The sequence below is a fragment of the Chenopodium album genome, chromosome 23 (assembly GCF_948465745.1).
Source record: "Chenopodium album chromosome 23, dcCheAlbu1.1, whole genome shotgun sequence".
Classification (NCBI taxonomy): domain Eukaryota; kingdom Viridiplantae; phylum Streptophyta; class Magnoliopsida; order Caryophyllales; family Amaranthaceae; genus Chenopodium; species Chenopodium album.
In genome coordinates this window covers 34576954-34602945 of record NC_137856.1, presented here as the reverse complement: position 1 = coordinate 34602945, position 25992 = coordinate 34576954, and the positions used below count along the sequence as shown (strand labels likewise).

At 33.4% G+C, this 25992-nt stretch overlaps 4 protein-coding genes across 5 annotated transcripts; 3 read left to right on the top strand and 1 right to left on the bottom strand.

Annotated features, from left to right (window-relative positions):
- The first annotated feature begins 7926 nt into the window (after positions 1-7926).
- On the top strand, positions 7927-10953 carry LOC145608745 (growth-regulating factor 7-like). Its single transcript, XM_081664350.1, has 4 exons — positions 7927-8615; positions 9068-9247; positions 9731-10151; positions 10263-10953. Exons 1-4 carry the CDS (start codon positions 8273-8275, stop codon positions 10822-10824), a joined length of 1506 nt encoding a protein of 501 aa, XP_081520476.1. The 5' UTR covers positions 7927-8272; the 3' UTR covers positions 10825-10953.
- A 200-nt stretch (positions 10954-11153) lies between these two features.
- Positions 11154-14179, bottom strand: LOC145609366 (protein IQ-DOMAIN 18-like). 2 transcript variants are annotated; one of them, XM_081664867.1, is made up of 5 exons: positions 13676-14179; positions 13220-13522; positions 12345-12554; positions 12123-12251; positions 11154-11803 (listed from the first exon to the last, which is right to left on the bottom strand). In XM_081664867.1, the coding sequence occupies exons 1-5, from the start codon at positions 13811-13813 to the stop codon at positions 11252-11254; spliced, it is 1332 nt and encodes a 443-aa protein (XP_081520993.1). In that variant the 5' UTR covers positions 13814-14179; the 3' UTR covers positions 11154-11251. The 2 variants fall into 2 exon arrangements, with proteins under 2 accessions (XP_081520993.1, XP_081520994.1); XM_081664868.1 differs by having other exon boundaries at positions 13220-13519.
- Positions 14180-17072: 2893 nt separating this feature from the next.
- LOC145609253 (small heat shock protein, chloroplastic-like) lies at positions 17073-18252 on the top strand. Its single transcript, XM_081664781.1, has 2 exons — positions 17073-17383; positions 17813-18252. Exons 1-2 carry the CDS (start codon positions 17095-17097, stop codon positions 18229-18231), a joined length of 708 nt encoding a protein of 235 aa, XP_081520907.1. The 5' UTR covers positions 17073-17094; the 3' UTR covers positions 18232-18252.
- A 706-nt stretch (positions 18253-18958) lies between these two features.
- Positions 18959-23181, top strand: LOC145607454 (subtilisin-like protease SBT5.3). The gene is made up of 10 exons (XM_081663100.1): positions 18959-19042; positions 19212-19318; positions 19420-19526; positions 19707-19874; positions 20032-20140; positions 20331-20916; positions 21458-21765; positions 21966-22080; positions 22163-22358; positions 22607-23181. The coding sequence occupies exons 1-10, from the start codon at positions 18959-18961 to the stop codon at positions 23179-23181; spliced, it is 2355 nt and encodes a 784-aa protein (XP_081519226.1).
- Positions 23182-25992: the final 2811 nt, after the last annotated feature.

Here is a 25992-nt window from a genome sequence, read left to right as displayed (position 1 = left end):
ACGGTCTGCCTTCGAGAACACGTTCCTTATCATCAACACAAAAAAATTGAAAGACAAATAAATTTGTCTCTACAACCCTAATCGCAAACTTCTCCTTCAATCGCCATACATTAGTCAATGTGTTTTTCATTGCCTCCAGGTTATAGGGTTTAACCGTCCATAGCTTTCCCACCAATGTGAGATTTAATTTGGTTTTTGTATCCTCGCTCACAATCTCTACGTAGTCACCTCCAAGAACCTTACCCTCTTCATCGGTTAATCGGAGTTTTTCCCAATCTTTGATTAAATCATCCCCCATCGAAAGACTCACAAACTCAGCACAAAGGAATTAGCAATAAAATTATGAAGAAAATCGTTGGAGAAAATCAAGAATTCGAAGAAAATTTTGCAACTCACTCATTAACCCTAACACGGGACTAACTCACCCTAGAGAGGGACTTTCTATTACCAATAAACTTAGCTTAATATCGCTTAATAATATTTTATATTTATAATACATTATTTTAAATTTAACTCACTTACTATTTATGTTGCTAAAATACAAGCCTTGATTATGTTTATAATTATTAATTAATACTCCGTAAAAATAAAAAAATAAAAATTCGCAAAATTTAATCTTGTTAGATACGTCTAATATAAATTTTTACAACCCGACTTTTAAACAACTTTCACTTATATTTAATTGAAAATAATTAAAATTAAAGTCATGCATTAGATATCGTAGTATTGTCAAGTGAATCAAACTAATCAAGAACGACAATTGTATACAAACAAGGGTGAATAAAATGGTATTGAAATTAGGGGATGAAGAAGAAGAGTGTTTCCTTGGCGGTGGTAGCTTGGGAATTACAAAACACTTGGATCCACTGACCCATTTGCCCATAACCTCTCTTTATTCCTTTGCTTCTACCTTGGAGACATCTCACCTTTTCTTCTTTTTCTTATCTTTATTTATTTATTTAAATATCTATGTAATTTTCTCTTTTTCCTTCCCCTTCAATCATTTTCTGTCCACAACCCATTGTACATAATTTTTCCCAATAATACTTTATTTAAGATAATATACTATTGTGTTCTTAATAATGTACTTTTTAAAATATATATATATACTACCTCCGTTACATATTATTTGCAACGATTTGACATAAAGTAGAGAGAAAAAATGTCTAATCGTGGCAAATAATATGTAACGGAGGTAGTATATATTTTGAGTGGGGTGAATATGGTTTATGTCGTATTTAGCATTGTATGATGCGACTAACAAGAATAGAGATACTTGTATGTAGTATGTACGTTGGTTGATGGGTTCATTAATGCACTAATCATGCTTAGCTTATCATAAACCAATCAAACTATGTCAAGTTCGATTTAGGGTTGGGTATGATTGAGCCGACTCAAATTTGGGATGTCAGATAGTTGGATCATGGGAATCGACATTGAGCGATTGCAAATGAGAAGTTAGGAAGAATAGCAAATTGATCTTTCCATCAATGAGCCGTGCTTAGAAATTCCCAACGGGAATATATAAACATTAAGTAAGTTTAATCTTAACAATTTATACTAAAAATTATATGTACTTGTGAGATATATTATGTCTATGCCCTTTTATAAATACGGAGTACAATTGTATCTTTCATCGTTCGTACCAATCAATTTGTATCTATATCTATTTCAAATTTCAATGCAACCATATCTTCTATTTACTACCTCAATCAAGAGGACAAATTGTACATATATACATCATATATCTGGTCCTAAGGAATATAGAAATAGGAATTCCGCATTACAGTTGGATATAAGTTAAGGTTTCCACTGTAACTTTTAGCAAAAAGAAGGATTTAATGGGAGGCTAAATTTGGGAAGTAAGAGGATAATTTAAGCAATTCGTGCAATCCCATACAATTTAAGAGCAATGTCTGATGCACATTTGAGATTGAATGCATTATTGATGGTGACAACCCATTTTCTTCATTACGGTTCTCCCTAATGCCATTTTATGGTCTACTATCACTATCTTTTTTTTTCCGTAGTAATCTAAAGGCCTAACAATTTTCAATCCATCTCATATTCTTATTTAAGAGTTAGATCTATATAAGCTCGGTATACATATGATGAAATAACAAAATATTTCATCACATGAAATTATGTGTCATTATATTAGAAGACCAACTCAACCAAAAGCTTAAACTTATGGTTGGAGGTCTAGGAATATGTTTTATACTCTATCATATTATAATAATAAAATAATTTAGAACAGATGGATTAGTTAAAACATTCATTTAATCCATATTAACTTGCTTTAATTTATAAATCCCTCATATCCCACTCACCAAACAACCCATAAAGGCCATAACTATATTATTTCACCATTTCAAAGAACCATTGCTTTCAAGGGTTGAATTAATAAAGAGCTTATTTTGTAAAGAGATCTCATACTAAGTAAATTTAATTTGAGTATGCATGATGTTACTTAAATCACTAAACTAGAATCAACAATTACAAAATTCAAATAAATTAATTATTTTGAGTCTCTGTATCAATCCACACTAATGTGCTAATTCTTTTTCTAGAGAAAGAGGGAGATACAAGTATGTGAAATTCAAGGCCTGTTCTTTTTATATTATTTCCAGTCCAGTTCTAATAAGTTCAGTTTTGTTCAGTTTAATTCTTAATTTTCTTCTCTCATAAAATATTCAATTCAGTTCAGTTCAGCTCCAATAAGTTCAGTTTAGTTCAGTCAATCAGAATAAACCCTCATTATTGATGTTTTCTTTTTTGGAAAATAATTCTAGGTACTTTTGTAAGAAGTTTGACATTAACTCTAGGAACTTTTGTGAGAAGTTTGACAAATAATATTTTAATTACACTAACTCAAAGAAAAAAAAAAATAGAAAAGTAAACTACAGTATATTCCTAATTAACACAAGGCTTTCTTGAAGACCTAAACTCAACATGGGGCTCAAGAAGAAGAGAAACATAGTTCCTAAAAATTTTCAATTGGTGAGAAAAAAGAGAAAAAAAAAAAAAAAAAAAAAATTAAAAAGTTGGCAATCTTATAGAATCTCTTTGCATGGACCCTGTTGTTAGACTAGCTAGCCAATTAACTGGGATTTTGACTTTTTTTTTAACCTATATAAATCATCACTAATTTTTTTGCCGTGACTTAGTTAAATTTATCAGGAGTGTCTTATTATTAAAGTTCTGAATCTCAATAAATTACTTTTGGATTTAGTTGAGATCATATAATTTCAAATATTGATCGATAACGATGGTTATAATATACTCCGTACGAAGAAAGAAAAAAAAATACTCGTAAAAAAGATTATTCAGTATAATTATAAATGACAGTATATAAAGTGTTATTCTAGAAACAAGAGGGGGGAGGAGAGGGAGACTTGTACAACTCCATATGTTAATGTTTGCATCATTTTGTTCATTTGCGGGTTAAAACATACACTACGTACTTTACTTTGTTGATTTATGTGTATTAGTGAATATTATTACAAATAAGATTAATACAAATCTTGCAAAATTCCATATTAATACTAGTACGGAGTATATTTTTTCTTATAAATCAATGAGAATTCACGATCAAAGTTGCAATTAGAGCCGAGATAGAGAGAGTATGAGATATTTATTGAGATAGATAACTTTAAGAAATGATGGATAGTTATAAGAATAGTTGAACGGATATAAAAAAAAAATATTATTATATTTTAGTGAGTTATATTTATTTAATGTGTAAAGAAATAAATGCAAAATTTTTTACGATTTTCTGCATTATTCATGAAAGAAATATCTATTGAGATTATTTTAAGACATGATAAATAGTTGCCAACTTTTCATGAAGCTTTTTAGAGCAATTTAAGGGCATGTTCTCTTCGGCTTAAGTTCAATTTAGTTCAGTTAAGTTCCTAATTTTCTCCTCTCATAAAATATTCAGTTCAATTCAGTAAATTAGATTAGGCCCTATGATTATGAAAATTGGGTTATATACTTATATCTTCTACTTTTATATTTACTTATCATCAAATGCTAAAATTTGTGATAACAGATACGAAGTAAGTAATATGTAATTCAGTACGTAGTTGGATATTTTTCTCGTCTTCTTCTACCAATACTGCTTTAGCCATTAGAAGAGAGTTAGGCACATAAAATTGTCACTTACCAATTAATTAAATAATTTATAGGGATTTAAAAACTTTTGCACATAGTACACCCCGTCACGGTATCATTATTGTATATTTTCAATTAGTCACAGAGGAGAGATGCTGAGTTCATACATAAATCAGTTGATGATAACATGAGTAACTTCAATATTTTGCCTTATAAGCTAGTCTCTCTCTTCTTTATCTCTAATGTAAGACGATTTGCAAATGAACTACAATTAGGTTTCAATAGTGAGATTATACGAGAACACAAAATATACATACTTTGAATACTTTAAATACATGGTGTTCTTAGGTCATCCCATATAACATTAGGTTATTTTAAAGGAAAATTTGTCAGGAACTACACGCTTTATAGGGGTATTTGGAAACAACTATCCGCTAAAAAAATTTATCAAAAAAACTACCCCTTAATTTAAAAAGTTAGAGTAGCACTACCCATTTGCATTTTCCGGTGAGAATGTCCGGCGCATGGGCCCACTTTTTCAATTTTTCTCTGAAAAGACACGATGCAATGACAAATTGGACCTTAATTTGTAACCCTAGGATAACCAATTTGAATTAAAAGCAACAAATTCAACTAATTTCAAATTATCCCCAATCTCTAAGAACCCTAATTTTTCTAATCGTTATACCCTAACATCAAAATTCATAATTAATGGATTAAAAGAGAAGAATTAATTATGAATTGCATGCCCTACTTGTTTTCACTTCTTCAATTAAGGATTTTCAGAAGAAAAATTGAAAAAGTGGGTTTCACACGCCGGACTTTCTCGCCGGAAAATGCAAATGGGTAATGCTACTCTAATTTTTAAAATTTAAGGGGTAGTTTTTTTTGATAAATTTTTTTAGTGGATAGTTGTTTCTAAATACCCCTATTAAGCGTGTAGTTCCTGACAATTTTTCCTATTTTAAAAGCAGGTTTCATATTGTATAATTTAGGATGGATAATTAAGTAAGAATCAGTATTACTTTGTCATTTATCGAGTGCAAAACTCCAAACAATATACTAGTAAAAAATAATTATTGAACCACTTGAAGATTGGTCCAAAAAAGAATTAGAATAAATTTGAAAAATGTTAATCCGTACTAGTAAAGTTAATTGTGTCGTCTCAATTTATGAACAGTAAAATTACAAGGTGTAGTCACATCTTACAACTGGTAGACGCGCAAGAATTCCACTCGCTATAAAAACTTGGTGTGGGAGAAAGGGAGCAATGTTTGTCACTGACCCCCCCAAAACCCAATGGCCCTCTAATCACCTCTCACCAAATCACATCATCAATTTTGTGTGAGTGGGAGCGAGTTTAGTAGCTACATAGAAAGCAATCAATCAACTACTAGTACTAGCTTATTAGCTAATCAATCACTTCTTATCCAACTAAAATCTCGTTCTTTTAAGCTGAACTAAATTAAAGTAGAAAAATGAACTAAGGGCCTGTTCTCATTGACCGAACTCAGCTGAACTGAACTGAACTGAGCTGAACTAAACTGAAATTAGTATTTTATAAGAGAAGGAAATTAAAAGCTGAGCTAAGCTGAACTGAACTGAATTTCAACGTAAGAGAACAGACCCTAAATTAAACTGAAATGAACAAAGTTGAAATAAGTTCAAAAGAACAAGGCTAAAATTCGTGTCACTTACTATACTCTTACATTCAATTCTATGAAAAGATTTGAGTTTCTAATTTCAATAAGGGTTACTTGAATGTCATGATCCTTTAAATCACTCTTTCTTTTTACTTTTAAGTATCGATCTATAAATATTGGACCAAAAAACTGTAATCCGGCCAAAATATACTCATTTCATATCACATCTTAATAATTGTATATAATACGGAGTTAATTAGTAATAATACAATACAGCTTCACCACAGCAATAGCAGTGTACGTATACTACGTACGCATCTACCTGATGGATGAGGTATGAGACATGACATGATTTGATATGATTTGTTCAGGTGAGCCAACGGCAGCATCCTTTTTTAGCCATTTTTCTACAACGTACAACTTGTCATCATTCAATTCTTTTTATTGCTTCACCGTTGTATGTTTCTATTTAAGGGAACTTCAAGCTTATACTAGGATAAATGCTCTTAATTAAAAGGTTATGTAAGGGATATGAATAAGAATTTGAGAAGTAAAAATAGCTAAAAGTATGTATATTTATGATGTTCTAGCATCATATTTTTCCTTAGAATGAAAATGATCATATATAATGTGGTGAATAGGGGTGATTTTAATTTACTTAATACAATAGAGATAAGTTTATTATACGAAGTATATAAGCCAAATATATTCAAAATTTCAAATAAGTGAAATAACCTTTGACAGCGCTTATAACTAATATGGAGTTATAAAGTATGATTTGTCGTAATTTATTAATATTGCATTAGAGCATAGTAGTATATTTGATGCCTTAATGCATCATGCATGATTGTAAAATGACAAAAATAACAAAGAGCAAAAAAAAAAAATCCTAAGGGCCTGTTCACATTTACTAAACTGAGCTGAAATGAATATTTTATGAGAGAATGAAATTAGGAGCTGAACTGAACTGAACTGATTGGAGCTGAACCGAACTGAGGGTCTGTTCTCATTGACTGAACTCAGCTGAATTGAACTGAACTGAGCTGAATATTTTATAAGAGAAGGAAATTAGGAGTTGAGCTGAATTGAACTGAACTGAATTTCAACGTAAGAGAACAGGGCCTGAACTGAATTGAACTAAACTGAAATTAAGTAAATGTGAACAGACCTTAAATGCAAGCCAGTTCTTATAGTGTGTGCATGAACTTTAAATATGAAAAGTTGTAAAGCTGATAAATACAAAGAGAGTATTATTACAAACAAAGTTTGATATCCATTTTAGTTCATCACTTAAATTATAGTAAGAATTTATCAGTGTTTGAATTTCATAGTATTTAGAAATTAGAATTCAAAATCATATTCAAATATATATGTTAAATTTTTTGTTCCAAGATTCGAACGAAATTTTTATTTTAAGCATTCTAACAAATTTATAGCCTAACATTTATCAAGATTATTGGTTGCACACTCACACCTTATGGAGTCATGATGAAGCAATAATTTAATAAATTATAAATTAAGGAAAATTTTCTACACATCTTAAGACATCAAGGTCGATATGATCTTGTTATGCTTGACAATACTAATAGTCACAAAATCCTCATCTATTAATTCCTCCAACAATCCCATCTATCTAATTCCCAAATAAGTTTACCATAGTACTATGGTAGAGTTGCTATAATGTCATTTGTAGCATCCTTCCTAATCTGCATTACTCTTAATTACCAGAATCCGAGACCTCCCTTAAGCGACATCAAATTGCTTACCACTTGAGCCAATTCTTATTGGTTAAGACTTTTGTTAGTCAACGGGGTTAATTATTACTCTTTCCTTTTTAATCACTTTCCTAAATGCATTTATATACTCTAATAAATGAGCAACGGTAAAAGAAGTAACAGTAAAATAATTTAGAGGTAAAATCTTTATAAAATAAGATGTTGTAGGGGAGGGGCCCCCACAATATTAGGCTCAAGTCCCTATATCATTTAAAAATAAACCTAATAAGGGGCCTCGGTACGGTGCAACATGCATAAAAGATAGTCCTCTCCAATTGCGTGGCATTTCAAACAAATATCAATACTCAAAAAATTAATTCATCCATTCAATTTTTTTATTTTAATTTTATTTTAATTTTATTTTAAAAGGATTTTCTCACAAGTTGACATAAACATCGCAATTATGTCATGTATCTAGAGAGAGAAAGTGTTATATATATCTAGAGAGAGAAAGAGTACTTTTTGCAAAATGGTAAGAATGTTGGAAGCATGGAAGCAAATCAAAGGGCAAGAATGGCGGCAACCATGTCTTTAATTTTCTCTATTTATTAATTCATTTCCCTTCTTTCTTCAACCATTTCACAAAACCCCCAAATCTCAAACACTTTAAAAAAACTTAAAGATTGAATTTTTATTCTTCCTTTAAAAGCAAGTTTCAATCTTTCCTCTTATAGAATAGAAACTCAAAAAACTTAAAAGATTGAATTTTTATCTTTCTTGGGAAAAAAAAATTGAAGCATGAAAAAGAATTCTGAAAATGGTGAACAAGTTGTAGTAGTTGAGTTGGGTCTGAAACTGAATCAGCAAGATCAGGACCGTTCATTTCTGAACAATCAAACAAGAAGAGATGATGATGTTCATAATGGTGGTGATGGCAATGGTGGGCCCAGATACAATAACATGATGATCAGTGATACTCCACTTGTATACTGTAGTCCTGTTGTAGCTGATAATTCCCCTTCTTCTGTTCATTCTTCTTCTACTTCTACTACTACAACTACTGGTCTTGTAAGAGGGTTGCAGCAGCCTTTTGATGTTTCTTCATATTATACTTCTGCAAATCCTTTCTACAAATCCTCAGGTAATTATTTATCATTTTTTTAAAAACTTTTTTACCCTTCTTTATCCTGTCTTATGAATTCATAGAAAAAAACAGCAATTTTTTTGTACATTTATTGACTTTATTGTTGTTTTTCTGATGAAAAGATCAGAACTTTAGAATGTTTATCTGGGTTTTTCTTACTGCTTAAAACAGAACAATTTTGGGTGATAATTACTTATTAGAACAGAGGAAGATCCAATTTTTAATTGTTCCCACTTATCAAGATTAGATTTTTCAACTCTTTTTTAATTGAATTTTGTATTTTAATCTCTCTTTTATTGTCTCGATTACAAAAAAGAAAACTTTACAAATCTGTCTGTTCTCTAATATCGATAATTTTTTTTTACTGAAAACAGAGCAATTTCACCCATTTTTGGTATTTTTTTGTAATTATTTGTTAATTAATTTAGAGAAAATGTAAATGGGTGCAGTTGGAATGGCTACAGCAACAATGGGATTTCCATTTACAGCAACACAATGGAAAGAACTGGAAAGACAAGCAATGATTTACAAGTACATGATGGCATCTCTTCCTGTTCCTCCTGATCTTCTCTACTCTTCTTTCCCCACGAATTATTCCTATCCTTCCACTTTTGCCCCTGCCTCCTATTGTATGTCACTTTTTCCCTCACTTTTATTCTTGCTTGTACATGTTTTTTTTTTTTTTTTTTTTTAACATTGAAATTACCCCAAATTACATAATTGTCAACTTCGGCACCAAGGTGACTTTTATGTGATTTGGGGTGACTAATTTGTTTATTGTTGTATGTAACACACACATTGTATACAAGATTTTATGTACTCCAAATCATAAGAATATCAATTTCGTGCTAAGTGGGACTTTTATATGATTTGGGGTGACTATCTGCGTATGTTGTTACATGTACCAAAGTCCAAACCTTATATTCATACATCCTCAAATTACATGAAGACCAACATTTTGCACTGGGGTGGCTTATATGTAATTTGGGGTGATTACATGTCCGTGTTGTACTGTTGTTGTTTGTAATACGTCCGTTACATACAAGTTTTATGTCATGCGGAGTATTAACATGACATGTTTTTCTTATGTTTGGTAATTGGTGGAAGGGCAGATATGGGAAAGTATGGTAGTGGAATAAGCATGAGGTGGAGTGGAAATAGTAAAGATGCAGAGCCAGGAAGATGTAGAAGAACAGATGGGAAGAAATGGAGGTGCTCAAGAGATGTAGCGCCTAACCAAAAATACTGTGAGCGTCACATGCATAGAGGACGCCCCCGTTCAAGAAAGCATGTGGAACAACAACAACAACAACTTCAACAACAACAACAACAACAACAACAACGTCATCAACACTCTCTCTCCAATCTCTCGAACGACAAAAAAGAAAAAGACAATTTTGCCCCTGCTAAGAGAACTCGTTTGAGTGATGATTCCTCCTCTTTAAACCCACCTCAATGTGTTGGATCTTGTTCTAAAGCTTCCATCTTTGATCATTCCTTGGTTTCTCCTGCTAACCCTTTTGATGATTCTAGGTGGGGTTTTCTTAATCATGGTTCTTATATTTGTTTTATGTCTAATTAGTCAACTTTAATTGGGTTTAAAGTGTAAATTATGCTGAATTATGTTTGTTTCTTGTTTTTTAGGAATTTGGGTTGGAATGATGAGCAACAATGGAATCAATTAGTGCAGACAAACATGAATTCCAGTGTTTTTCATCAGCAATTTGAAGGGGAGCCTTTGAATTTGAATTCTCAATCTGATTACAACCCTACTAAATCTGATGAATTGGGATTGTTAGAAAGGCCTTTGTTTGATGCTTGGTCAATGGGTATGGCAGGAAATAATAAGAACAATGGAAGTAGTAAACTTTCTTTGTCCTCATCAAATGGAGGTAATTCCAATGTTATTGATGATGAAATGTGCCATATTCATATGGGTCTTGGCCTTATTGATTCATGGGTTTCTTCTTCCACCACACCTGGTGGTCCATTGGCCGAAGTTCTGCGGCCGGGTAATATGGCATTGTCTGATGTCAGTGAGGTGGAGTTTGTCACTCCCCCGGCGACTGCAGTCTCATCGCCTTCCGGGGTTCTGCAGAAAACTCTTGCTACATTTTCTGATAGCAGTGAGAGCAATAGTCCTACTACAACTACATGCCACAACTCCAAGGCAAACTCTGATATGCCATTCCACTGGTTGAACTAGTATGTTTGTTTTTCTGTCAAAGCGCCTTTTGAGTTGTTTAAAGGTTCAAGTAGACTGGAATCCAGGTTTAGCTGGATGTTTCTTGTAGCTAATCAGCTGGAAATTTTGTATGCTCTTTTAATTTCATTTGTTCTTGAATGTATTTTAATGTGTATGAATTTCAACTGTGTAGTACTTGGTGTTCTGTTGCAGGAAGTGCAGAAATATTAGATATTCTGAGTTCTAAAGAGTTCAAATATTGTTAACTATTTCCTGTTATTTTGCTGTAAAATGTCAGAAAACTCCTGCATCTCTAGAATCAAACTGAAGTAGTGAGTATATAACCAGACTTAAGATTGCATCAGCCTATGATGTTCTACTAAAACAAGCTAACAATCAAATATACAAGAATTACAGTTACAGTCAGACTTCACAGTTCAATGTCAGCTTATCTCTGCACCCTTGGAGTATTTCTGCAAGATGGTGAAGCTACCTCTTCTGATGATCTGAAAAATAAGCGCCTTTTTGGAATTCCTATCCCTTCTCTCTCTGGTGTAGAAGGCCTTTGTTCTCTAGGCACACTTTGTGATCTAATTCGAGCCTTAGCAGATGCAGTGTCTGCCATGTAACTCGGCACTGCAGTGCTGTTTCTGTAAGAGCAGCTCAAGCGCGGTGTCTGGGACTTTAGATAGATTGGTGCCTGTTGTCTCATGCAACGGGGGCTAGCAGAATGAACTTGTAGATGTTTGAGTTCAGGTTGGTATGGTTTGATGGGTGTTTGGAAAGACGAATATGAACTTAATTTGACCTGTTGGTAAGGATTTTCCTCTCTGATTTTGTGAAAACTTGACCTGCGATTTGTGCTGTCTACTTGATGTAACTTGATGGGGAGTCTTTGATCACAAGAGTATCTGCCTGGCCTTTCCCACCGAATCGCTTCCCTCCAATCTACAGCTCCATCTAGTATATCGTCCGATTCTTTCATGCGAGATTTCCACATCTGATAATGGTACAAATATAAACACATACTAACTGATTATCATCTAGTCTCATTTTCGAAAAAAGAAAAAAAAAATTAAAGCTGCAAAGAAGTTTGGAACAGGTGGTTGGATTGATTGTTTTGGAAGATTCCTGGGTTTGTAGCAAAAAAAAAAAAAAAAAAAAAAAAAAAAAGGGCTAATTTCTTCAAGTACAAGGAATGTGAACATGTGGTAAGAGTTATCTAGATTCTAAACATGTTTTTCTTTACATACATTTTAAAACTAAAGCACAAAAAGCAGCATTAGTAAATTGATTCAACAGAGAAAGAAATGGAGAACCTTGTCAGAGAAGGCATAAGCAAGATCCCTTTCAGATTTCCAAACATCTTCCTGGGTCATTCCAAGGATGGAACTCGAGTCCATTTCTTTTTCATCATTCTGAAATTCATCCCATTCGCCGTCTTTTGACTGCATTACAACATACAGGAGGGACAAGTAAAATCACTATAAGGTTCAAGCATAAAAAATTGAAAGCTTAAATTGGTTAAACACTCAACTTACCAGGGGAATTTTGTCAGTGAAAGAACTGGAACTGAGGCTGCCCTCGCGTGAGACTGAAAGTCTACGACGTTGATCACAAACTCTAGCTTGAACTCGAAAGATAGCTTGCATACGCGTTAGAGTCAATGTTGTTCTCTTCCTCACATTGTGACCTCTTACTAATGCCTGCAGCTTTACCAGCCCTTTCAGTGCCCTTAATGCTCGTCTTGCCTGGAAGAATTTCACATTTTACACCAGTTAATTTTTCAAACCATGAGTTGCATGGACTAAAACACGACAAACAATACGAGTATCAATATACATTTATCTAAGGTTATGTTCACATTAAAGTGTCAAAATTCCACACTCATTTCCAGTAAAATTAGTTTCAGTGCACTTAAAATAAGTGAGGAGACAGGGCTTTGTATAATCCTGTTAATTCCAATAGAAAGTGCAATGATAGTTTAACAAACAACTTAACCTTGAGCCATAGACCTAATTACATAGAATTCTCAGCCACGACAGAAATTTGTCAGAAAGGCGCGCACTTTGTAGTAATTTGAAAACAGTGAATCAGTAATTCAATTGATTCTACAACAGAAATTAACCTTGATTTTGGTTCAAATACACAAGATTACACCAAGTCAGTCAGTAAAATAATGACAACATTAAAAATTCTGTGCCAATAAATTTCCACAATTTTCAAGAATCTGAAACAAAAAAATTGAAGCAACTTAGACTTCAGATTCAGCATGCACACTAAGAACCTCAAACTACTAGTTTTCTGAAGTCTTACCACATTCAGTAACATCAGTAAAGACACCACATATGCAAACCTATTTCAGGTGATAAAAGATGAAAGAAATACTAGGGGAAATTAGAGGGCCCCAACCTACCAGATATCCTCTGAAGGCTTTCTGAATGATAACAGCAGCTTGATTTTCTTTGACCAAAATGCATGGCCTAGTCTTCCTGATAAACTCAACCGCAGCCTGAGCTGTCGCGACTGCTGCCTCAGCAGCTGCAGCAGTCGCCATTGCCACCTCGATGGCCTTCTTTCTTTCCTCCTCCGAGGCAGCCACATTTGGTGTTCCAGTACCAGCATTTTCACTAGCATGATTCTTTATATTTGTAACCTTTGTCGCGTCATTTGTGTTTAAGGGTTTTCCAAACATCCACCTACGCTTCCCTCTTCTCTGCTACATCAAATATAAAAATACAATAAATTTTGTTAAAGGACTAACTCAATCAAAAGCTTAAGCTGATGGTTAAAGTCCAGAAATATGTTTTATACTTTATCAAATATCAACAAATGATTTACAAAAACTTTATACATGAATGAAAATGATCACCTTTTCTTGTTCTTGTTGTTCAAGATCTTCACTTCTACAACTTCTCTTATCACTGTTGTTCTGTTTATCTTTACTAGGAGACCTAAACGCCTTCTTAACCGCGCTAAACCACGAAGAACTTCCACCATTCTTCCCCATACTTAGAACTTGATTGCCTGAAGTGAACTTTAAGGTATATTACATGTTATAGTAGTAATATTTGCTTAGGATGCTTTTGAGATTGATTTTGTTAGTGGTATTAATAAAATGCAAAAGTGGGTACAAAGAAATAATTGGTGATCTAATAAGGGTGTAAACCATAAAAATTCAAACCTGCAATATACAAATAAAGAGGCAGAAAAATATACGGAACAATTATTTCATTGATAATTTGTGGGGTTACAACTCTCGTAGATCTCTTGATTCCTCTCTCCAAAGGGCTAGGGTTTTGATATTTGTTTATAGTACGGGGCTTTGTCGGCTTATTCCATACTATGTACCTACAATGTTTGGTAGTAGGGAGGAGATGGGGTCTTTGTGACTTGTTCCATCTGAGCCTAATTAAACCCTAGATACGACCCTCTTTATATAGAGTGTCGTAGAGTAAAAGATAATAATCTATGAGATTCTGAAGATAAATATCTTATATTTTTTGATATTATCTCCTTATTTACATATATCTGACACCTAATAATTAACAAAATTTCGGTGTCAACAAATGGTATATTCATTCATATAGAGAGAGTTAAAATAGAATTTTGTCTTAGTGATGAAAATGTGAAGGGTGGTACTAAATGAAATGTCATTGTAAACTAAAATTAGGAAGCAGGTTGGTACTTGAAATATGCCTACTGTTTTAAAACAACTTCTGCACAACAAAAAAGTGCACTAGTTCTTCTGTCGGGTGTTTGCTGCAAAAGGAAATAATAGATTAAAGAAGGTTTGTGGATTTCAACTTTGAAATGCAGTAAGGTCCACAAGTGAGTACATATGTGAATTTAAAGTCACTTGTTTATATATACTCCGTACTACGTACTCGTACTTTGTATCAATTAAAATATTATACTTGTTCGTCTCTGAGTAGTAATAGGTCGGGTTGAGAATTTCATATATATAGATGGAGGAAGTAATCATACTATACTAGATCATGTTGAGAATTAACAAATTTCATTTAGCAATTAATGAGTGGATTGTGTGTACTAATAATCTCATTGTGTATCATGATCAGTAACATATACTTCGTATATATGTACCTCACTTATATGAGTGGGTTAAGTGGAAGAAACATTATTTAACCACACGGTAGCAGTCAACTACTATTATTCCCTAAATTTGGAATCAATTGTCATCTATTCCCAAATAAGGGCCTGTTCTGATTGACTAAAATGAGCTGAACTGAACTGAATATTTTATGAGAGGAGAATATTAGGAACTGAATTGAACTAAAATTAATCTAAAGAGAATATGCCCTAAATCTAGACGAAGGTAGTACAAAATAGATATTGGCTTGAGTGCTCCGCTATCTATGACTCTATGAGGATACGTGATCCTTGATTTTGCATTGAATCTTTTTGTGTATCGGAATTATCTATGTTACAGGTTACAGGCAACATGAGTGAAACTTATACAATATTTTGCTTGTTAATGTATATGTGCCTAAGTATATGTGCTAGACGAGTTGAAGTATAGCCTTTTTAAACAACAATTATACGTGTACCACATTGATGAAAGAGTTGAGCATAGTAAAAAGTAGTTCCGCCTACAAACAAATGTATGGATCGGAGTATAGAAGGATTAAATAGAATTGTTATAGTGAGACAAATGGTTGTTTTGGTTCAAAAGCAAGTTATGTCTTTTTTGTTACTAATAGTAAATAAAGAAACAAGATAAAATGAAATGAATGAGTGTGTGGGAATTAAAGGTACCTCGAGACCATTGAAGGCTGGATAAAGAAAAGGAAAAGAGAGAGAATGAGCAATGCTTTAATGTCCTTTATATAAAGTACTCTTCTTGAGGTATCTGATGAGAAACTCTAATGGTTTCACGTGCTAATTTTTATTTATGCAGCAGTATTTTTACTGTTAGTTCGAATGGTACTTGTTGCTGCATGTTAGTGGAGTAAGAACTAACAAAGGACAATTATTTGAGCTTGCAGCATCATTTAAGTACCTATGTTTAGTGCTTGTTTTTGTCTTTACATGGTTAGTTTTGGGATTGAGATGCTGTACCATTGTAGTGCTCAGATTACTTTCTTGCTTGTGGTGGCCGGTTGTGGGCGCCTTAGCTAGTGTTATATTGTACGACTTCTCATTCGGATTTAACTATAGCGTTACTAGTTTTTAGTTAACACTTCTATCAATGGCCTTGTTTGGTTAATGGCTTTTCATTGGCTTTTTTATTGACTTTTGGTTTTTGGATTTTTCATTTGGTCAAACATTCAAAATTCGTGTTTGGTAAATGGCTTTTTTAGCTAGCTGAAAAGCTGGCTTTTAAGCCAAAATGAAAAAGCTATTTGGAGTAGCTTTTGGCTTTCTAAGTTACTAATAACATTCAACAGCCGATTTTACCAAACAAGTTTACAGACTGATAAAAAGTCAAACAGCCAACAAAAAAGCCAATACAAACAGCCAGTCAAACCAGCCGACAGCCAACAGCCAACAGCCAATTGCCAAACAAGGCCAATATGGATGTTTGTAGAAGTATTGGCGAGTAGATTGTTACAAAATAAATCGGTTTTTTAATGTATAGATATGACACTTCTATCAATGTACTGGTTTATTACGTACTCTGTAGTACTTAAAATTTAAAGTCAAAGTTTTCAAAAAAAACTGTCTCTGTGTATTTTTATTTTACTTAAAATTTACAATAAATTCTTCCATGTTAATGTTCAATCACTGTTACCTTTTAAAAAATTTAATAGATAAAAAATTTAAAAAATTGAAACGAGATAGAAGGGCAAAAGAATAATTGGCTAGCTCTTCGACTTTCCAGCTGAGTTTAGGCCTTTTGGGTGTCAAATTTCACTCATTCTTCCTCTTTGGTAGTTGCTCATTAATTAGTTGATAAAACGACAAAACAGAACAAAAACACAACAAAAAAAAAAAAAAAAAAAAAGGTTTTCCTACACAATATGAGATTATGAGGGGTCCTCTAACAAGATGAAGAGAATTCCCGAATAAAAGAGAGAAAACCAGAACCTAAAAAACGACACCGTATTAACCTAAGAACCCAGAAACTTCATAGTTGCACTCAAACCTTCACGATTTCTCTCAACAAAAACATACTCATCTCCTTCAACTATATAAACCCACTTCACTCTTCATCTCCCTAACAAGCAGCAAAACACAAACACATCAACATTCACAAACAACTCATCGAATTCGACCTTAATCTAAAAGAGTTAGAATCATTTTTATTTACAAGCTAATTGTACTTAAAAAATGGCCAGCAAGTGTATTACATGCAGTGCATCATCACCTGCACCACTAGTTTCAAGCAAAACAACATCTAGCAAACTAGTTGGATTAGGCCCATGTTCTGTGACTTTTCCAGCACCAAAGAAACCTTCTTTGAGATCACGTTTGGTGGTAAAAGCACAACAAGCAGGTGGTGAACAAAATAAAGAGGGTAGTCATCATGTTGATGTACAAGTTCAAAACTCTAACAACAAACAGTCTTCGGCTGTCGAACGCCGCCCTCGAAGACTTGCCGTCGACATGTCTCCCTTTGGTAAGTTAAACCTGCTCTTTCTTGTTATGGTACATTTTATTTATTAGACAACCTTGTAGTATGGACAATTTTTTCGATAGTGGTGTTAAAACGCTATCGAAAGCCCATGATTAGTTTATATACTCGATTAAGTAGATACATACCTTAAAGGCTTATACTTTGTATGATCACAAGTTTTACGTACCACCTTTTACATGTTATCTTTACAATAACTAGGTAATTGTGCAATATACACATTAATTTATTTTTTTAAAAAAATTTATTAAAACATATATTATATTTTGCTAAACAGAAATTAATTATATAAAACAGGGGAAAGCAGGGGAAAACAGGGAGGCCAATGTTACTATTATTATCCTAAATTTTCTAATGTATACTTAAATTTCTTAAAACGTGAAAATTAATGATGCTAATAATAAAAATTTGCAGGACTGATTGACTCATTGTCACCCATGAGATCGATGCGCCAAATGTTGGACACAATGGACCGCCTCTTCGAGGACACAATGACAGTTCCAACTAGGATGGGTGAAATGCGAGCCCCATGGGACATCATGGAGGACGAGAACGAGTACAAGATGAGGTTCGACATGCCAGGGCTCGACAAGGGAGATGTCAAGGTATCGGTCGAGGATAACATGCTTGTCATCAAAGGAGAGCGCAAGAAGGAAGAAGGAGGTGACGATGCATGGAGTAAAAGAAGTTATAGCTCATATGATACTAGGCTTCAATTGCCTGATAACTGTGAATTAGATAAGATTAAGGCTGAGCTTAAGAATGGCGTTCTTAACATCTCGATCCCTAAGCCTAAGGTTGAACGCAAGGTTATCGACGTACAAATTCAGTGAAAAATAATGCCATAGTTGAATAATGTCTAAGGATCAAAGTTGTAAAACGATGTAGTGTTTTATGTAAGAATGTGTAACTGCTCGTTAATTGAAATGTACATGATATAAAATAAGATTATTACAAGGATTGATTACCTCCAAAAGACTTTTGAGTGATGTTTTATCCATTTCTAAAGCTAGAAGATAATCTCAAATTAAAAAGCTATTAATGTTTAAGATGAAAATGTATGATCTCTTTAAAATCATACACATTAGTCAAGTTTTCAAGCTAAATTTGCACCCAATTACCCAATACAATCTATTCTAATTACGAGTAGAGGATAAATGAACCAATTTAATACGGAGTAATTTTAAATCTACTTTTGCTATTTGGTGCCAAGTGTACCATTCGATATTCACATTTGCTAAATAGGCAAGTTTAAAGCATAATGGTTTTCTAAAATGTAGACTTTTATCATTATTAGTGGTTGAAATCATACTCCGTAATAAAATGTTCTATGAAACTAATCCACATGTTAGAAGAAAACAAACTTAGAGAAAGACATTCCTATTATCTTGGTTGCAATCATCTGTGTGCACCACAATGGATCTTGAATATTTTGAATTTTTTTATTGATATGAAGAAAACAACAAAAAAAACCAAAAAACCTTCAAATTTCAAGAATTTATGGGTAGGAAAAAGAGAAGAACTAAACGAAGCAATTCAAACTAGGAAGAATACAATATAATGGGGCATTCAATCGTTTTACATAGTTTATTATTGATTCTTCTATTACCACAATTGCAAGCACCTGTTGTTGCTGTTTATAAGGCAAGTCTTAACTTCATATTTCATAAATAATTTATCAAATCGCGTATATTTTGGGGGAAATAATAATAAAATAAATAAATAAAAAAAAGATAACTTGTTTCGATTACCCACTTTGTAAAATTTATTGAGAATAAGACAATGTAAAGTCTTTTAACTTTATCTCTTGCAGCATTATATTGTTTATTTAGGATCATTTGATGGTGGACGTCCTTTGTTAGGGGATCCTGCGAATGTAACAAGATCACACCATGATATGATTTCCAATGTGTCAAAGAGGTACATATCTATAGGTAGATTTCAACGTACTCATCCAATCTATAATAATGTACATTGAACATCTACCATCACTGATTCTAAATTTTATGAACATTTAGTAGGAAAGACAATGGTCATGACCCTTCGAAGAAGCTGATTTACTCTTATGCAAAAATATTTAATGGTTTTGCTGCAACTCTACATGAGGAGGAGGTTGAGGAACTTGAAAGTAAGATATATATATATATATATATATATATATATATATATATATATATATATATATATATATATATATATATATATATATATATATATATATATATATATATATAATCTTTGATTAAATTTTTTTGCATATAATTGTCATGTAAAACCTTGACCCTTTTCATAATTATTTTTATGGCAGAGCATCCTAATGTTATATCGATTTTTGAAAATCTTAATGTTAGACGACAAACAACTCAGTCATGGGATTTCTTAGGATCATTTCAGCATCAAATTATCCCTTCTAAAGAATCTATTTGGGAGAAAGCCTGCTTTGGAGAAGACATTATCATAGGAGCTTTTGATACTGGCAAGTTTCTCTTGTATACTATAATTCGTACATCTTTGCTCATTGTTAGAATATATTTAGTGAATGATAAGTATATTGATATGCTAATAGTCTTGCCGTGATGAAAGTATCAAGTACGTAGTATAATTATATTATGTTTTGAAATTGTATGTGATAGGTGTCTGGCCTGAGTCCAAGAGCTTCTCGGATGAAGGCCTTGGAATCGTCCCCCAAAAGTTTAGAGGTCATTGTTCTAATGATAATGATCCATCATTCAAGTGCAACAGGTTAGTGTTTGTACAAGAAACTCAACGATGTCTGTCTAACATATGAACAAGTTTTTTGATGCATTATGTTAGAACTAAGAAGTTTATTATGTTTGTTTGACATGGTGTGTAACATTTGAAGTTACCATAAAAAAAATGTAATCCTCATTTCACATACATTGAGTTAAATTTTTGAATTTTTTGATGATAGGAAACTTATTGGTGCAAGATACTTCAACAAAGGGTATGTCCAATCTCTAACATCCAAAAACCTAACCTTTGCCACAAACTCCAGCCCTCGCGACATGGGGGGCCATGGGACTCACACACTATCCACTGCCGGAGGCAGTGTAGTCCTAGAAGCAGATGCAAGGTCTCTAAGTATGTTAGGGCTAAGAAATAGCACCATAAAAGGCGGAGCACCAAAGGCCCGAGTAGTTGCATACAAGGTGTTATGGCCAGAAGCCGCTTCTAAACTAGGGGAAGGATCTTTCATGGATTGCTTGGCAGCAGTTGAAGCTGCCATCATCGACGGTGTAGACATCATCAATTTATCTCTAGGATTTACCATCCAAGATTCCATGAAAGGTGGTGATTTTTATTTTAAGGATGCCTTGTCTATAGCCTCTTTCCATGCTATGGCCAACGGTATCCTAGTCGTTGCCACTGCCGGAAATAGTGGGCCATCGTCGGGGTCTGTTAACAATATTGCCCCTTGGATGCTCACCGTTGGTGCCAGTACTATTGGTAGAGAGTTTGCATGCTCTGTTGTCTTAGGCAACAACCAAACGATTAGGGTATGTATTTTCTACTCTATTCATCTTCTACTCTTCTTTTTATTGCTTATTTTTGTAATGATACTTCTCATTTAATTTTTTTACTCCTCACTTATCATAAATTTTCATAGAAAGAAAGTGAGAAAATATGACTAAGCATAAGTAAAAAAAGGTAGATAATTAAGTATCGATGAGGCCTTAGCCTAGTGACAAAGACTGAGAGTCTGTGTACAATTGAGACTTATAAAGTAGATGTGCATTGTATATCATCGAAAAAGAAGTTTATAACACTAATCAACCCACTTTTAAGATCGAACTAATATATATGGTTTGAATTTAATCAATAAATGCAGGCTACACGGTTTATAGATGGCAAAAACAGTCTAAATGATACATCATTTTACCCTCTAATCACCGGTGCAAGTGCCCGAATCAATGGCGCTAACCCGATTAAAGCGTGAGTACTCAATAAAAACTATTGAAAGATTGTACTATATTGATCACTTTCATTGCATTCAAATTTTTGTCCAAAATCATATTTTATTATGTATCGATAATCTAGATCAGATCATACTGTAAGCATGGAACTGTTGATCCAGTGAAGGTGAAGGGGAAGATTCTAGTTTGTCTCTTGGAGGGTCCTGGTCGCATGATAGAAAAGAGCGAAAAGAGTAAGGTTGCGTTACAAACAGGAGCTCTAGGCCTAATCATCGCGAATAATCAATTTGTTGGATCTAAAATGCTCCCTGATATGATCCATCCTCTCCCTACCACTCAATTGAAATTCGATGATAGTCAAGCTCTTCTTTCTTATATCAGCTCTACGAGGCAAGAATTCACCTCGAACCCTGCTTCACTTTTTTACTACTTGTACGTACTTTGAATTATCAGAGGATCAACTCAACCAAAAGATTATGGTTATAGCCGATGATTGATATGATTTTATACTATATTGCGTCCTCTCACATAAAAAGTCTTTTGGTTGAGTTGATGCTTTGATATTAAGTTGGATCTAGTTGTCACGTTATTTTGTTAAAGAGATTAATTTGATTTCGAAGTATCAAATTCAGGGATCCTATTGCATCAATTACTGGAGCAAGAACAGAATTGGGGATAAAACCTGCTCCAATAACTGCATACTTTTCTTCTAGAGGTCCCAACAAAATTACCCCAGAGATTATTAAGGTGTGTTTGTTTGCTTCATTCTCTTCAATTACTGTTAGTAATTTCTGTTTCTCACATTTCAAATATATATGGTCTACAACAGCCTGATGTAATAGCTCCTGGAGTAAGTATTGTGGCTGCTTATACAGAAGCTCCGAACGTTCCGTTGCCTGATAAGTTTCTACCATTGTCCGGGACATCTATGGCTGCTCCTCATGTCACTGCCATTGCTGCTCTTCTTAGAAAAATGTATCCTCTCTGGAACACCGCCGCCATCAAATCTGCCATCATGACTACAGGTACGTATGCATAGAATATAATGAATTATAAGTAATTAATTGGTTTAATTTGGACTATCTCATAACATCTATTATGCACTCGAGTGTACCTACATTTTGGTGCACCTCTTCATATATAATTATCCCCATTTTTTATAATGTGAGGGTACACGCGTGTACCATAGCATTTTGATGCATATATGTATGTGAGATTCTCGTGTCATATGCTATTAATTAGTAATCACTTGTGTCATTTCTGGTGTATGTAGCAAGCTCAGTAGACAACAACGACAAGCAGATTTTTGAAGATGACATGATACGTGAGGCAACCCCATTTGCTTACGGCGCAGGCCTTGTACAACCCAACCTAGCAATGGACCCTGGCCTAGTTTACGACATGAATCACTATGATTACCTTAACTTCCTATGTGCACACCATTATAACACTACACTTCTCAAATTGTTCACAAAACAACACGATTACAAGTGTCCCGAATCATTCAATATCTTGGACTTCAATTATCCCTCCATAAGTATTCCAGAGTTCACCGGCGCAGCAACAGCTACACGAAAGTTGAAAAATGTTGGAGAACCAGGTAATTATACTGCAAACATACAAGCACCACCCGGGGTTTCGATTGTAGTTGAACCTACGACTTTGGTGTTTAGTCAAAAGGATCAAGAGTTAACGTTTAAGCTCATCTTCTCTGCCGATGCTAATCAACTTCCCACCGGTTATGTTTTCGGAAGTTTGGTGTGGTCAGATGGGAAGCACATTGTGAGAAGCCCTATTTCAATCAAGGGCAAAACATCTGTAGGAAATACACCAACCAAATTCCCTTGAAAATTATGGCATATATTCATGTGTTAGAGTGATTAAGTACTCTGAGTTTAGTACTTAAACGTTTTATTTTTGTAGTTACAAACACTTTAAAATGAGAAGTTAGATTTTTATTTTTTTTGGTAGAGCATCGAAATTGATTCATATACTTCCAACTTGTGTCTTTAGTCTATATATTATGTTGTACAAAATATATATCAACTAATTTATAAGTTAACACCCTAAGAAAAAAAGCTTTATTATACAGTATGCGTGTACATATATAATTTTTGCATACGTGATTGTAAACTTATTAAGTCGTTCAATATACCACACGTATAAAGTAATAGGATTACAAGTATTTTGAGGATTAAATACCTCAAAAGATGTTTTCTAAGTTTCTTCCCCTGTTTTCATTACTAAATCTACTATATACATGCTCTTACATTTGCACCCTTTCATTTCTCACTCACTTTCTTCCCCAATAGGCTGTAGCTTTTGCAAATGAGACGATGACATAACAACCGGATAACACGATTTCTTACCGATCTCCAAGAGCATTGCTTCGACTCTCATAGCTTGACTCGATAAGAGTTGTCGAAGTTGCTTTCTTGTTATAATCATTTTGATCCTTACAACACCATTTCTTGGCTTTGGAATAGGAGATGATGATAAAACATCTCCTATATTAGTAGGGTCAAGAATTGTAGCACTAAAACAAGGAAGAAGATAGTAAATTTTCCCAACTTTTAGCTTGTACTCTAAGGGCAAAGGTTGGGTAGCCTCCTTAAATAAGCCCACATAAAAATTTGGATAGTTTTTCAACAAATCCTTCACTTTTAAGGGAGCTCTAAACTCTAATATCTTTCCATCATGGACCTTCATAACTTGTAACACCTTGTCTTGGTTCGACGTTGAGCCTCCTACCGCGCATAACCCTAATAAGTTCCCCATTGAATTTAGTGTGTTGATTGACTATGAAATGCATAGATATGGTGAAGTTTTGGTGAAATATAAGAAGTGAAAGCAAGGTTTATATCATTGAAGAAGTGTGAGTTAATAAAGGGGTTAAACTAAAAAGTCGGACAACTTTGTGTGAAGAGGCGGTTCTTTTTTGGGTTTAAGTGATCTACTTCAGTTGAGAAAAGGCATGATGGGCTTTAGAGGTTTAATAAAGAAGAGACGGTTAAGGAAATTTATTTTAGTATTACTCTCTTTCGTCCCAATTTTGTTCCATTATCTTTTTTAAGTTGTCCATTTAAATTTGTCTTATTTTATAAATGATCATAAAGAATTCGTCGTTTATCCTCATGTTTCTTGTATTTGATCCCACGCATCAATTTCTTTCCTCATTAATATTTCTTAATTAAAATTTTAATTAATGATTAATGGGGCAAACAAAAAGAGACGGAGCGTAGTGACATGCACGGATGCACCATGTGAATGACAAAAATAGAAGGGGGAAAAGTGAGGGATGTAGTAATTTACTTGAATCGTCAAACACGCATGCAACTTAGGACGGTTAGTGACCTTAGTGTGGGCCATTTCGAAGCTATTTTAGGCTTTGCCTAATACTTCTTAATCTTTTGAAATTCCATTCATACTACAACTTCAACTATGTATGTAGTTCATGTGGCTAAGCTAGCTAGGTAGACTAAATTATGGGTCTATAGAAGATTTCTTGTCCTTAATTTCTAATTAAAGTAGGGGCTATTGGTTTTTATTCTTTTAAGGGGAAAGGTCTTGTTACAATTTACAAGTCATACAACTAGTGGTGGACCATCAATATTTAATAATAATCGTTAAATCATCAATTTTTATAGTGATTTAAAATGGAAAAAATTAAAAATGAAAAATAAACTCGTAAGTTTAACCAAGTGGGGGTTAAAAGCTAATCTCGCTCTAAGGTCCTATGTATAGCATGTTGGCCTCCTGAAATTGTATAGGAGAAAGCCCTCCCAAATGGCTATTGGTCATAATGATATGACTCAAGCACTAATACATTACATACTTTCTTTGTTTTTTTTAGTTATTCCAATCACTTTCGTTTAATGTTCGTTTATTTATGATCTACCCTAACCGCTATGTTTAATTTAATATTTACTAAATTGGTTAAATAAATACAAGTATGTGTTTTAAAGTAATTGGTATGTGCGTGTCATATGTCATCATATTATCAAACCTAATTTGTTAGATAGTAAGGCATGACTTTGTGTGTAATTAGAAGAAAAACTATAATATAGACAAATGAGATCCACCCCTAGGCAGTTTTTTGCAGCTTAGGAGGACTGGAGGAGTTCCTTCTCAAATTGGTAAAGGGATTGCAATTTTAACGAACCTTTAAAATTAGTCACATGATAAAGTTGTTGTGTACTTGTGTTTGTGTACATGAATAGATCAATTATGAAATTCCTCGATTTTTTTTTATTTTTTTATTTTCTCATATAAGGAAATAATGTTAGTTATTGCACTTTATAAGTTTTCCAACATACCACATCCTCCATTATATACACGCTTATGGATATACTGAGAAGTATGATATGTTTCAATTTGAATTGACTTCAACAAAAACAAAAATTCCTATAGAAAATTAATGCTGTATAAATGTTGTCATGGTCATTAAATTATCTCCATGATACTTATAGTTTATAATCTTTTATCACAAGTTATAAGGACAAATGATGAAAATCGATTCAAATTTTTTCTAATATTAGAAGGGAAGCTGTAACCACTTGAGTGACTTGACAAGTTGAGCTATCCCTTACTTTCAATATTTCGTATAAAAAGGCAGAAATTGTACATCCGAGTGAATGAAAGAAATTGTACTCGTGGATT